Raw genomic sequence first — 15,158 nt, forward strand, 5'->3', positions numbered from 1 at the left:
CGTGGAAACTGCAGCAGGCTTTATATATACACAGAGAATATGAAACAATACCTATTCCCACCCCACTGTCCTGCTGGTAATAGCTTATCTAAAGTGATTTCCAGCACAAATCCAATACAATACCCACCTGCAGAAGTAAAGAAACAGATTGATAGAGCCAGAAGAGTTCCCAGAAGTTACCTACTACAGGACAGGCCTAACAAAGAAAATAACAGAACGCCACTAGCCGTCACCTTCAGCCCCCAACTAAAACCCCTCCAACGCATTATTAAGGATCTACAACCTATCCTAAAGGATGACCCAACACTCTCACAAATCTTGGGAGACAGGCCAGTCCTTGCCTACAGACAGCCCCGCAACCTGAAGCAAATACTCACCAACAACCACATACCACACAACAGAACCACTAACCCAGGAACTTATCCTTGCAACAAAGCCCATTGCCAACTGTGCCCACATATCTATTCAGGGGACACCATCACAGGGCCTAATAACACCAGCCACACTATCAGAGGCTCGTTCACCTGCACATCCACCAATGTGATATATGCCATCATGTGCCAGCAATGCCCCTCTGCCATGTACATTGGTCAAACTGGACAGTCTCTACGTAAAAGAATAAATGGACACAAATCAGATGTCAAGAATTATAACATTCATAAACCAGTCGGAGAACACTTCAATCTCTCTGGTCACGCGATCACAGACATGAAGGTCGCTATCTTAAAACAAAAAAACTTCAAATCCAGACTCCAGCGAGAAACTGCTGAATTGGAATTCATTTGCAAATTGGATACTATTAATTTAGGCTTAAATAGAGACTTGGAGTGGCTAAGTCATTATGCAAGGTAGCCTGTTTCCTCTTGTTTTTTCCTACCCCCCCCCCCAGATGTTCTGGTTTAACTTGGATTTTAACTTGAAGAGTGGTCAGTTTGGATGAGCTATTACCAGCAGGAGAGTGAGTTTGTGTGTGTATGGGGGTGGGGGGGATGTGAGAACCTGGATTTATGCAGGAAATAGCCCAGCTTGATTGTCATGCACATTGTGTAAAGAGTTGTCACTTTGGATGGGCTATCACCAGCAGGAGAGTGAATTTGTGTGGGGGGGTGGAGGGTGAGAAAACCTGGATTTGTGCTGGAAATCACTTTAGATAAGCTATTACCAGCAGGACAGTGGGGTGGGAATAGGTATTTTTTCATATTCTCTGTGTATATATAAAGCCTGCTGCAGTTTCCACGATATGCATCTGAGGAAGTGAGCTGTAGCTCACGAAAGCTTATGCTCTAATAAATTGGTTAGTCTCTAAGGTGCCACAAGTCCTCCTTTTCTTTTTATCATGAAGCTGGATGTAAGTTGTGAGGAAATGAGGGTCTCCACAGTGTTCTGGCAGGGATGTGAAAAAGACTGAGGGGGAAGGCTGGGAGGAGATGGAGAGTTGCTTAGCACATTATAAATGCAGTGCTAAGTTAAGTGTTTACTTCTCCATTTTCTTTACTGTTTGTTACTGGAATTTTGGAATAGTTTAAAGCTTTTAGTCTTGCCAGAAAAGCAAAGAGTAAATATACTTATGTGATCACACTGTCCTCTTAAAGGGGACTGTGGGTGTACTGGGTTCCATTTTTAGACTGTAGCATCTCCATTTTTAGGGTGGTTTGTAGTTAGAACATTTTACAGTTTTTAAAACTAGTCTTGCATTTAAAAATACATTGGATGGATACCAAAGCATGGCCCTGTAAGAAAAAAAGCTTGCTACTTCTCTCTTCATATGGTAATCTGCAATACTTAAAACTTTAGTTATTTCTAGATATAATCAATTGCATATTTCATTATTTTTTTCACTTAGTTTCTCATTACACACAGGAAAAAAAAATCAATATAAAGTGTTATGCAGTGTAGCTCTTTGAGACAACTGCAACTCAGATAGCAAAGTTTGTCAACTGCTTAGTGAGCCATAAAAATATCCATTGCAGTAGAGTAAATTTTGGCAAGAGTGGTACCTTGACTGGACAGCAGGGAATGAGAGAAATCCAAACACAGGTGTAGCAGGGAGGGGGGCTGTTCCTCCCTCCTCCCCCTCCCCCTCCCCCCAACCAATCCCTCCCTTTTTGGTTCTCTGATTAGCCATCCTCTGAGTAAAGAGGGATGGGGTCAGTTGATTGGCTGCTGTGTGGCCTTGCCTGTTAGAGCTTAGTCCAGGCTTTGCAAAAGTCTCTTGCTTTCCAGTTAGCTGTCCTACCCTTCCTCCCCTTAGTTGTAGATTAGGAGCTGTGTCACTTAAGATACTGCAGGTCTAACCAATCATCTGTGTTTAGAAGTCAGTAAGGAGTTGTGCCTACTGGGCCAAATGGGCACATAGCTTGGTGGTTTTTTTCACCTTCCTCATAGCCTCCCGATAGCACAGTTGGGTTAGAAGCAATAAGATTTGAGGTTTCTATAATGCTGTTATGATTGACTCATCACAACTTGTGGCTTATGCCCAGTGTGAGAAAAGGCTAGAAGGGCCAGCTCTCGGAGGTAAATAAGACTGGCATTGCCCAGTTGGACCTTGTACTCCTAGGAGAGGAGCTGGACAGCTTTGCCAACTGAGGTTCCCCCAACCCAGCCTTGTGGCCTTTTGTCACTCCACCCTCCCCTTACATTGGGGTAGTTGGGGGGCAGGGGGGAGGGAGAGTTTTCACAACTGAAGTGAGTCTATGGGGCAGACTGAGGAGTGTCAGTCTTGAGTTGGTGTTTGGTTTATGGTTAAAGCCCTGTAACCCACACTGGAACTAATGAAACGCCTGATATGTGCCTGCCCTAGCTCTCAGTGTAGTGCCCCTCCTCAAGCTATAGTGAATAAAGTTGCGGCCTCCCATTTAAACCCATCTCATGTGTCCATTAGTCATTCACACAATGGCTAGGACATGCAGGTATTAGTGAATGATTACAGTTGTTGGAGTAGAGGTGCACCTTTATTTAATGCTATAAAGCCCAGCAAAAGCCAGAGCCTGAAGTTGTATGCTATGAGTTTTTCATTTGTGCCTGAGTGCAGCATTGCTAGTTGAACCCCTATTCTTTTAGTTCTTGTTTTTCCTCTTATTTCTGTGAATGGCTGTTCTGCAGTTTAAGGACATCTCTTAATGCCCCCCCCCCGAGATTTATTTAAATGGCTTGTATAGTATTACTGAACTTAATGGAATTGTGATGTTATTAAACACTGCAGCCCCCCTTTTTATATTTTGACAAGCTTATAATTATTCAAAAAGGAAAAATGTGGAATTCAGACTGGCACTAGTACAGTCCAGGTTCCCTACGGCTCAAAATCTGAATACCATGCTCCATAAGCACACTTGTTTGTGGAAAGGGTGGGTAGAATAAAATAGTAAGGATATGGGATTGGGGAGGACAAGAAAGCAACTTTTTTCCTTCAGGAATGCCTAATATGGTAGTACATAATGTTCCGTAGAAAAACACTTAAAATCTATTTCATGTACAATCTCTATGTAATTTTTCCTGATATTGGTTTAATTCATTTTTGTAAATGAAGAGGTCTTTATAAATGGAGACATAGATACACCTGTCAGGGATGATCTGGATAATACTTACTCCTGCCACGAATACAGACTAGATTCTCAAGGTCCCTTCCAGTTCTATGATACTTGCCCAAATTAACACAGTGAGTCAGTGTCAAAGCTCATGGAGCTATTATCAAGAGTTCGTGGCACCTAATTCTGGGCTGTAATCTCTGTCAGACATTGCCTCTCCAGGTGCCATAGGTTCTGGCAGTTTTATACAGAACTTATTAGTATTCTCTGTTGTGGCTCTCGCTGCTGCATATACTGCCTTGCCTGCACTTGCAGCAGCCTGTAGGATATGTGTAGCTACACTGGAGTGAAAGGCAGGCTGCATTCACGCTACAGTGTGTAGCTACGCATGGTAGTAAAAAGGTTTTGATGGGGAGGCAGTGGGGAAGGCTCTGACAGTTCCCCACTGCTGGAGCCTTTCACTGCAGTGTGGCAAAGGGGAAGCAGTGGGGCTGTGACAGAGGTGAGCCTAGTGTCCCCCTGCCTCCTCCCCTACTAGAGCCTTCTTCTCGTGCCAGAGCCATTCACTATGGCAGGAAAGGCTGAGGCAGCAGGACACTAAAAACAAGAGTGTAGGTATGGGAGACACTCTTGGGGATATACCCTAGGGTTCTGGCGTCTTTCTACTCCACTTGCCAAGGCAGTGCCTCACTGTCTGCACTGCTATTTTTTACCTGTGCTAGCTGGGAGTGCAGTGTATGTACTCTACATGCCACTTTAAGTGTAGGCCTACCCTAAATGTGCATACACTTTGGCTTTGCTTAATTTGCAGTTGTATTAGAATGAAATACTGATAAGTATTTTGGAGTGTGCTCTATTTTGGGAATCTTATTTGTGAGAGAGGGATTGGAGGAGAAAAATATCCTCACAAGAGTTCTCTAGTGAGGACAAAAACCTAGTTTCCACCCAAGATAAAAAATCAGCAAGCCAGAGATATTTCACAGTACTTGAATATCGATTGATCATACACACCAAACTGAAACAATTCCTACAACAACAAAAAACAGCTTGACTGTCCATGAAATTAAAAGGGAAACATATTTGTAGACATTTAGATGATTATTCCATTTTTCATTGTTCTGGAACGTGTCTAAATTGGGTACTTAAACTGATATGCACTGAAGTAATCCCATTCATTGGAGACAATGCATTTATATATATATGGGATTGGAAAGATTAGCTATTTATGGGTAAATTGCACACAAACCCATGACAAATATTTCCATTGATAACTGAAATTTACAGGTAGGCAAAGTAAGAAGAATGTTGCTTGTGAACTTAGTGTCAAAATCTAATGATTTAGACTTTTGAATCAGGCTTGCTACAAGTGGACTAACAAATGAATAGTTAAAATAGTTATAATTTGTTGATTTAAGTATATTTACTGTGTTTATTTTGTAATTTGGGCAATGTCAACAACTTGTGTTAAGTTTATAAGGCTTATTTTTTTAATTTCAATATCTGCCATTAAATAATTGTCTGATTCCCCCCCTAATTTCCCCCAACTGTGAAAATTTAAATGAATAAAAAAATTTAAAAAAATTAAAATTGATAGTCATTATAAAAATCAAACTCTGCAGAACCTAAATATACTGTAAACATGTACAAAAGTGTAAACACTGTAAATATGCAAGTATACATAATAGAATGGCAGCTTGCATGAATTGTTTTATACTGAAAGAATATTGATTTTTAAATGTAAATACTTGATGGTGGAAGCATGACAAGTCCTTGGCTCATTCACTCTTACAGTTATAGCTGACTGACTACTGAAGTATCTTGAACTATTTTTTGCTTTCAGACTAAATGCTTCCAGTAACATTGCATAGAAAATAGGTCACAGGTAAAGTTTAGGTGATGTCAGCTGTAAAACTTTAATAAGAATATTTGGGTGTTAATAGTAATTTACACAGAAATTGTACTACAGTGTGTCATGGCAGAATTATGGGAACATCTGGAACTTTTGCTGTGACGGGTCCGCTTTCCAAGTTTTCTTTCAACATGTCTATCAGTCTATACTTAAGATAGCACCCTTCACCCAAAGCTCTTCCAAGTTCTTTACAAGTTCTAAGAAATCAAGCTTCAGAGCTCCCCTGGGGAGTAAGAGAATATTCCTTTGTGCTTCGTTTACTTCATTAGTGGAATATTGCATAAGGAGGGAGGAATTAATGGTCTCTGGTCACACAGCCAATTTATTGGCATAGCCAGGGTTAGAACCTTGATTTACTGACTCCCAGGCTTGTATTTCAGCTACAGGCTATTGTTTAGTTAATCAAAAGTGCAGTAGTTACAATGGCGTCTCAAACTCTTCAGGTGGACCACCCTTTAGTAGATGCTGTTCTGGGGACAACTTTCCCTCCCATTCACAATCTCCTAACATCCTATGGCAACTGCAGCAGCTGCCTACATGGAGAAGTAATATTAGTTAAATATTTAGTGTATTTTAGCTGTCTTTTTAATGACATTTGACAACTGGAAATGAGAAGAGCCAGTAATAAGTGATCAGCCAGCTATCTAAGGACTTATAACTTCTGCAGTAGATAATTCTCCCATTCTTGTGCTTTATGCTTGTGCTTTGAATTAGGCACTGCACTGTGAGAACCTGTGATAGCCACTGGATGGGTATCACTTTGCAAGTTTAGCAGTGGCTGTGATTTCAAGGCACCTTAAAACCAGCGGCAGTTTTCAAGAGAGTCATGCAAACAAAGGGAAGCCAAATCTACAATTTAACAGGTAAAAAGCAGATGGATGTTGTAGAGAGTACTGAAGCGGGTATCCTTTTCCTGTATTTGTTTAGTTTACATTAGTTTTTCTGTACTGTTTGCTGTAAGGGGTCTTAATAGCAGGCAAGGACTTAATAGATTCAGAGATTAAGGCGAGGATGGCAATCTAGTCTGACCACCTGCATTAGATGGCCTATTAAACTTTAACCAATAATTCTCCCATTTAGCCTGACAATTTGTGATGGAACTAGAATGTTGCTATGCATCCAGATTCAAATATGAACTCTCATCATAGAATGAATGTATCTTGAGCCCTTCCGATCTATATTTACTTCTGTCAGTGACCCTGCAGGGGTCCATTAACCCCTTTGACATTCAGCAGTAGTTTATTTACAGGCTTCCCCATACCCTTTAAAGCAGCCATATCAGTTAGTTCTAGAAGGAATCCCCATTGGATTGAAAAAGATAACTCAGAACAAAGTATTTGAGTAAACCAGTATATTTGCATCTGAATTCTAACTTCCATACACTATAATTTAGTATAATACAGCTAATAAATCTCTAACCTGAGACAAAAAGGGTAAGAAAACAGTGATGAGCTCCAGTTGGAATATTATTTCAGACTTATCTGAGCAAGGGGAGATTGTTTTGAGCACTATCACAATTGAACAATTTCCTTGGTATCTTCAGATCAAGGCTAGATCTGGAAGGTATGCTATAGTCAGACAAGTTATTGGTCTCAATACAGCGGTAATTGGGTGAAATTCTATGTCCTGTGTTAGAAAGAAGGTCAGACTAGATGACCTCAGTGGTCCCTTTGGCCTTAAAAATCTATGAAAAGAGCAAAAAAAGCAAAGATCTGTCTACCTCCTTTTCAAGCTTATCAAAAAGCAAATTAATAAAATACAAAGTAAGAGACATCTTAAACTGCCTCCTCAGTTCATCATCACTAGAAGAAGGTGAACTCTTCCAGCCTAATAAAGGAGAGTCACAAGGTTCCACCGGGGGCAGATCACCTTGTTTAGTGCTCTGAAAGTCATCAGCATGTAAAGTTTCAGGGCTCATTCAGCTTTGCAGTGACTGAATTATTTGGGGGTTGGGGGGAAAAGGACCTGACGTGGCCCCAGACTCACAAGAACATTGTAACCGATTAGTTTTCAAAAATTGGTATGATAACTCGCTCATCTCTGAAAGTAAGGGATTATCTAGGTTCCATGATCTCTCTTCAAAGTTTGCCATGTGTTTGGAGGGACACTAATGGCAGACTCTGCCACCCTCTAAACTGGTCATATTAAATAGGACAATTGCTGCCACCTGCCATTCTACAATCCCAAGGTGGTCTTGCATCTTCAAAGGCACTTTGTATATTTTCATGGTCTCATGAACTATGATCTTCATACCATAAGAAAAGGCCCTCTAATTGTTGGTTCTTAGACTGCTTCAAAATTGAAATACCTTGAGGTTTTTGAAATATTTTAGGGCTTGGAGAGGAAAGGTGGCAAGGGAGAGGTGACTGTCTCGCAAAAGAGAAGCTTCTGGGGTGTCATCTGACTAGTCCCTCAAAAAAAGGGAGTTTGCTATGGAAAGTGAAAGGAGAATACAAGAAGGTTTTCAAAGCTCATAATTAGAAAAGTTTGTGGTGCAGTATTCCCAGGGTTATCTAGCTTCATTCTCAGCTGATGTCAAAACAGATTTGTTGTTGCTATCTCTTTTGATGCAGCCATTTCAGAGCTATTCCTGGACCCATATAAGATTTATTAATCTTGCTTGTTTCTTTAGAGAAACATAGGAGCTGGTGCGTTCACCTTGTAATCTCCTGTGTCTCAAACCCAGTAGCTTAATCTAATGTGAGACATTCCTCCATTCTTAGAAGGCAGTGACCACCTCAGGATATTTTTGATAGAAAAATCAGTGCAAAACCAGGTAGACTTGGCAGTGGTGGCTTGTGCCAGACTTGCCTTGGTAACCGGGGGAAGTGGGGGGGAGAAGAATGACCAATCAAAGGACATTTTGAGTAGAAAAATCAGTGCAGCATACCCAAACGTTCATGAGGCAGTAGCAGCTGGTTTAGATGTATTTATTCAGAGGATTTATTTCTCCAGGATATTGTTAGACGGGATGAAGGTCATGGCGCCATAATGCCTGCCTGCTAACTGAGCTCTAGACAGATGTAGAAAGAGATAGATGCATGCCTTACTGTAGCAGATTTTATACAGTGCTTTCAAAGTCTTGATGCCAAGTATGGCACACATCTTCTGCCACAATTGTCTGTGAACAGAGACTTTCCCTGAAATGTGAAGCCAGATTTTACTTGAGATGAACAATCAGGGTTTAGGCCAGAGGTACACAATTTTTCTTGTGTATATCTCCCTCCCTAATTATGACCCCATTGTGATCAGTCATCCACATGACAAATTGCTTATAGGAAAGACTAAAACAAGGACATGTCTGAAGGACTGATATTTGTACCTTCTTATTTGTATTTCATGAAATAGTAATTTGTTTGCTTTTAACAGAAAATGCAGTAGACTCCTCCTGCTTTTCTTTTCCCTCCCACCCCCATCTCCTCGGCATTCTGGAACTTCCAGCTGAGGCTGTTCATCTCAAGAACTCTGTAGGACTTGAATTACAACCCTGCAGATTTCAGGGAACTGGGGATCCAGGAACTACATGAACTTTCCTCTCCCTCTGCCTACAACTCCACCTGCTCTGGCTCCCCGGGGCTTAGTTCTGCTAGCGTCCAGACTCCTTCCCCAATCCAGACACTCCATCTACTGTCCCAGAGAGAGACTGCTTTTTTTCCCCTCTGTCCCAACTTGTTCAGTGCCCATGGCCTCTCTCTGATGTACTTCGTGAATCCTCCTGTCCCCTCCATCATGCACTTCCTGCGTCTCTGTTTGCTTGCCTGCTGGAATCCCTGGCCGTAGAGGTTTTTACTTCCGAGCCCACCTGTGGTATTCCTTATCTCCCTCTCACCACCACCCCCCCACTTTATCCCTGCTACAAATGCTGACACTCCTCAAGTTCAATCTACCAACTTGAGTCAAGTTTTCTGCTTCCCTGGCCCCTTCTCCAAGCCCTGGCTCCTTGGTGAAAGCAGGGAGGATAGAACAAGTGCTAGAACCAGGTGATGTCTCAACCAATAGACTACAGTTTGAGAAGTGTTCAGTCTAGGCCATATGAATGTAATGCTCTAGCTTGTGGAAGCAGAAAGAATTGCAAAAATATTTAGATTTTGACATGTAAATTATTTTGCTCAAAGATGAACTAGGTTCAGTTTTCATTAAAACATGCCTTACCTGCATTAATACCTTCAATATCTTAAAATTTTTAAAAAGGATAAATGATTAAAAAAATTTTTTGCATTTGACTGCTATGTTCCATCATGGCTATGAGTAGACTAGAACAGCAATTCACAAACTTCATTCTGGCAACAAAATTACTACATGACCCTGGGGGTGGAGCCAGAGCCCCACTGCCCTGGGTACAGACGGAGCTTGGGCTTCAACTTCAGCCCGGCATCCCAGCAAGTCTAATGCTGGCCCTGGTGACCGCATTTTAATGGGGTTGTGACCCCCTTTGGGGTCCTGACCCACAGTTTGAGAACCGCTGGACTAGAAAATTCCAAGTCAATGTAATTTTCTGGCTCTCATGCATTGGCACAATGCTGTAATGTTTGGGGCTGCATTCACTGTAGGGGAAAGCTTAGATCCAAATTCTTTTTTTCATTAAATAAAAAAATTCTCCTGATCTTTATGTTTAACAAAAACTAATGTATGTTTAGGCCCTAAACTATTTGACATTATCCTATTAAATCAGATTATCTAAATGTTAATGTTTAAGAAGCTGAGTTCATTGTCACACATTGACTTAATATAATCTGTCCCACGTCCCCACAAATTGAGGTGAGTAAGACCAAGGCCCCAGTCCTATAGACACTTGTGCTTAACTTTGTGAACATCCGAGTATGTCCATTGACTTCAAATGGCCTGCACACACATGAGTGTATGCACAGGTCACCACTAAAGTGGTTTAGTGTTATTGGTAGGAGTCAGTAATCCATGTTTCCCCTGAGTGAGGCTTGCTTTAAAACAAAATAATTGAAGCTTAAATTTTCCTGGTATTCTTTGAAGTTTCTCAATGGTGAAAGTGGGACTGAGAGGTTTAGACCAACCTTACAAAATCTTACTGCTCACTTAATTAGAGTAGGGTTTTTTGAGAAGGGGGGGTGAATTAGCAAAATTGTTACACATGCACAGATTAAGATTTATGTTGAGCTCAGAAAAAAAAAAGAGCTGGCTGCTGAATTAGACTGTTTACAGAGAAGATACTACTCTGGCCTTTGCACTACTGATTATCATCTTTCAGAAGCTAGGCTAGCCGCCAAGAAAGATTTGGCCATAGTGGAGAAAATTTCCTTTGTACAGGCTTATATTTTAAAATCTAGATAGCATCTGTCCTTAAATGCCTTTTGCCTGCCTTACGGGGGATTCTGTTAGTGCTCAGCTCTCAATTAAAAAAGAGCAAGGATTTTCTGTATGACTAGTATGAATGCGATATTATTCTTTGTTCTGTGGAGGTCTCATAAGAACTGTCCTTCTATAGCAAAGATGTCTGAGGGAAGATTTCTTTGCTTCTGGGGAGAGTCTTATGGAATATAAGCAAACATACAAAATGCATCATGTCAGCTAGCAAAAGATTTGCTTCTCTGGCTATTGAGTATTGTAGCTAGAGACTAGTCTAGTTTCCAGCATTTGTATCTGAATGACATGGGCCTTTCTACAGTAGACAAACAAATAGAAAATAGGCTTCCAAATACTATGGCCAGTGCAAAAGCAGCTAATTTGTAGGCTTTGTTCAGTCTTGCAACAGAGAAATATTATGTTATTGAAATACCACTGACTATCAGTATTGTAACACTTGTAAGAATTCTGCAGTCACACATGCCTTTTCTTCCTCCCTAACACAGCCCGCTATTTGTAACGTGGAAGATTGGTCGAGATAAACGATTGCGTGGATGCATAGGTACTTTTTCAGCCATGAACCTGCATTCAGGACTCAGGGAGTACACACTTACTAGGTAAGAATTGTTCTTTGTTGTTTCAACTTCTGCACTTAAATATTTTAAATAGGGAAATCAAAACAGAACCTGAATTTTGTGATTTCTTTGTTTCTGAACTTGTCAGCCAAAATTTTTAACCCCTTTAACACCATCTAAATTTCTCTATGTGACCATTGGTACTGTGGTGTTAATAGCTTCAATTAAATCCATAGCTGGATTCTTGTCTAAAATATGGTTTTCCAGCAACTTACTGTAACTGACTCATAGTAGTTTCCCCCCAGTGGATAGACAACTTTTGATCTTAATAGTTAACTTGAGGGCAGAAGACCAGAAAGTCAGTTTTGGGGATTATCATATTCACGGGTCTAAAACAGCAGGTATTCTCACCTCTTCTCCATCGGGTGCTTCCAATCAGCTGCAGTTATTTTAATCCTACAAATTTCCATTACATGTTACTCTTCAGATACATCCCAGCCCCTGAGTGGGAAACTTCTGGACTAGGGAGGTAAGTGATAATTCTCACTTCCCTGTCAGCATAATCCTTTATTTTTGACCCACACCCAAAATCATTCACCTTAGTGTGTGTTTTCCTTTTGCATAGGGTGAAAAAAAAAAATCACTAGAGCTAGAAGTAGGCATTGTACTTGGTTTCCTCTGATTATTGTGATTTTAGGTTCTCTAAAGGGTGGGTGGGATTGCTGTTAAAATTTGTTACAATTCAATGTTCTGCTTTGTAGTGCTTCAAAATGGAAAATATATTCTGGTGCATGTAGACTTCTAGGATGGTTACCATCCCATCCCTATTACTCGGTATTTCTAGACCACTTGCGTTTGGAGACTTGCTTCTAGTGCTGGATCTTCCTCTATTGTTAAAACCCCACACTGCTAATATTAACCGTTGACATAATGGAGTATAGTCATGTCTCTCTTGGTGAATGATTAAGCTAATAAAATCCTGAGGCTACTTCAGGCTTAGCAGGCAAATGCATGAAGCAGCTCAACTATTCATTTGCTTGGGTGCCTCAAACTTGGAGAAAACCTAGCTGTCTTCATTGTATCAGTTATAATACCTGGAACATCTCTGGCTATGCTTTGTTAAGACTCTGCAATCAAAAAAGAGCAGTAAAACAAGACTTGTAAAATATATTATACATTAGTAGTAGTATTTGTATAACATTGTGCCTAGAGTTCTAAAGGAAGTTAAGGATCCATCATACTAGGAACTGTACAGACAGTGAAAAACTTCCAAAGCGCTTAAAGTCTAAAAGTCTGTTCTGCTGTTTTGGGTCAGGTATTGCAGGTTTGTGCAGAAAACCTCCATCAGAGGCTAGGATGAAGAAGTCAGAACAAAGAAGTGAAGTCTAATGGCAAACAATAAAACAGAGAAAATATGAGAAGGCACTTGGAATACTGTAAATGCTATGGAATTGGTAAACCTGTGGAAGTTGATGTGAAGAGGCCAGGTTATCTAATCTTAAGAGAATCCATGGAAGTGTGTTTAATACATGCAAGTTAACTGTAGTGTCAGTCAGTCTTTCATTGTCCAGGAGTTGCGTGGCACGGTACTCTTGTGTGATTTAGAAGATACTTGGAAGATCCTTATTACATCCCAAATTCTGAAGTTGGAAAGGGTAACAAAAATATGAAAAGTGGCACCTAACGTAAGGGCATTAAAATAGCTTAAATGCATCATTTAAATGGACAGCTAATGTGGAAAGTCACACTAAGCTATCCAGAAAGAGGTTTTAATAGGAAGATGCTATCAAGCTTGATCACAGGAGAATGCGATTACAGCTCAGTATTTTTCCACATGAAGGGAAACTTTATACCTCAAGACCTAAAAGCCAACCTATTTTGTAACACAGTGAGCATACTTAATTTTTACTACTTGTTTGAAAATCTTTACTGGTTCTTCTGGAATCCCCATTATTTTTACAGGAAGTCTCTCAAACTTACATTGGTTTTTAAACAGCTTTCAGTATGGTAGAAACATTATAGGTATGAGCACTGGGATTCTGAGTAAATTACAGGGTTTCTGAAATTTGATGGCATATATGTGCAGAGAGACTATTGATTTGCATTGGCTAGCATGAGATTGTGGTTGCGGTTGCGACTTTCTGTTCAGCATATGTTTAGAAAGAAGAAAAACTTTGAGTGGATTATCTGCATTTTCCAGACAAGTTTCTTTTATCTCCAAAAAGTGAAGGAAAGAGTGAAATTATCAGGGAAGCAGCTCTCAGCCTTTTACACAAGGAAACTTTCCAGAAAGAAACTCGGAGAACCAGACGAGAAGAGTCTCAAATGGCCATCAGCTTTTATGACTTGAGGCTTCACAAGCCCCACTAGGAGGGACTCGAAACTAGGATGTTCTAATTTGTTAAACAGTATGTGGGCTATGACGTTCTTGACTAAGATAAAAGAAAGTTCCCAAAAGCAAAGAAAAATTAGTGAAAATGCTTTGGAGGCAAACTAAACCACAGGGCAGACTGCTCATGAATGGGCCATCATTCCCGAGAATGGAACTTTATCAAAATAGTCAAAGAACAAAGTTGCAAGCTAAGCTGCTCCTGACCTTGATCACATGTTGCCTTCAAGACATCTTATTCTGCTGTTTTAGAATAATGGAAGCTCTTGCAAAAGATGCCTTCTTGATTCATTCTAAGCCTTTTAGTAACTTCCAGACTGTGGATTGACATGGATTTTTCAGAGCCCTTCAGCATCCACAGACCTTTCTAACTAAAGACTAAGGAAGCACTCTCATCAGATGATTGAAATCCTCTTAAAGGCTAGACTTACATTTTCAAAACTTGGAATTAGGAATTCCAAGGTACTCACCATACTAAGAGGCTAACTTTTCTAGTATGTCAGTTGGCTGTGGTTTCAAGGAGTGAGTTAGAACACCCTTGTGCTAATCAAGGTATAGTAGATTTCCTTCATATTGGGCTGAGATAAAGATGTCAGTAATATTAGGCACATCAGGATATCAGACTTCATTCGTTCTGCAGGTGATTGCAAATTCCCTCCACGCTTCCCAGTAATTTAAATTTCTTTTAAATAAAGTAAGGATAGTGGATCTGGCAATCCAAAATGAGTAGCTTTCTCTCCCACCCTACCCTTCTTGGAAGCCAAGCCCACAAGTCTGGAAACTATCTTTTACAGTCTTAGACCCCCCAAAAAAAAATAGTAGTAATATGATAGAAAATGAGTTGTTCTGCATTTTGAGCAATGTAGGTTATTAGTGGTATTGCCAGCATGCTCTGAACAGGAAATTTCTGATGTTGAATGACTCATTAATTGGATGCATCTGCCCAAGTCGTGAGGAAGGGATGAGAATACCCATAGTTTAAAAAGTTAGTAATGCATTTCTAATTAAATCTGTTTTGTAGAATTCAATTTTCTTTACAGATACATAAAACTGTGGGAGGCGGAAGGAAGGAAGTGAGTTATTGCAGGACTTCATGAGAGAAGTGGGTGGGCGAGGTTCTGTGGCCTGCAATGTGCAGGAGGTCAGACTAGATCAGCTGTTCTCAACCTATTTACCATCGTGGGCTGCATATGCAGCCCCCAATGTGTTATGTGGGCTGCATCCAATCCTACCAGCATAGCCCTGAGAATGTCACCTGGGCCACAACTCTGTGCTGATTGAGCCGCAAGCAGTCCACAGAGTGCAGGTTGAGAACCACTGTACTAGATGATCATGATGGTCCCTTCTGGCCTTTGAGTCTGAGTAAAAGTTTGAATGTAGTGATTGACATGAGTTTGGCAAAAAGCTAACTGGGTAAAAATAAATCTAACCTTTTTCAAAGGCAT

At 40.5% G+C, this 15,158-nt stretch overlaps 1 protein-coding gene across 4 annotated transcripts in view; it reads left to right on the forward strand.

Annotated features, from left to right (window-relative positions):
• AMMECR1 (AMMECR nuclear protein 1) overlaps nt 1-15,158 on the forward strand; it is a 112,413-nt gene that overhangs the window by 37,755 nt on the left and 59,500 nt on the right. For 2 of the 4 annotated variants that reach the window (XR_014713066.1, XM_084639815.1), the window contains exons 2-3: nt 11,256-11,366; nt 11,812-11,853. The exons of 1 other annotated variant lie outside the window; for it this stretch is intronic. Coding sequence is in view for 2 of the 3 variants with exons in the window: in XM_084639815.1 (XP_084495941.1) it covers nt 11,256-11,366; nt 11,812-11,853 (153 nt within the window). In the remaining variant the exon portion in view is untranslated. The remainder of the gene's footprint in view (nt 1-11,255; nt 11,367-11,811; nt 11,854-15,158) is intronic. One more of the 4 variants, XM_084639817.1, reaches the window with a different exon arrangement.

Source organism: Lepidochelys olivacea (genome assembly GCF_965140295.1).
Source record: "Lepidochelys olivacea isolate rLepOli2 genome assembly, chromosome: 9".
Classification (NCBI taxonomy): domain Eukaryota; kingdom Metazoa; phylum Chordata; order Testudines; family Cheloniidae; genus Lepidochelys; species Lepidochelys olivacea.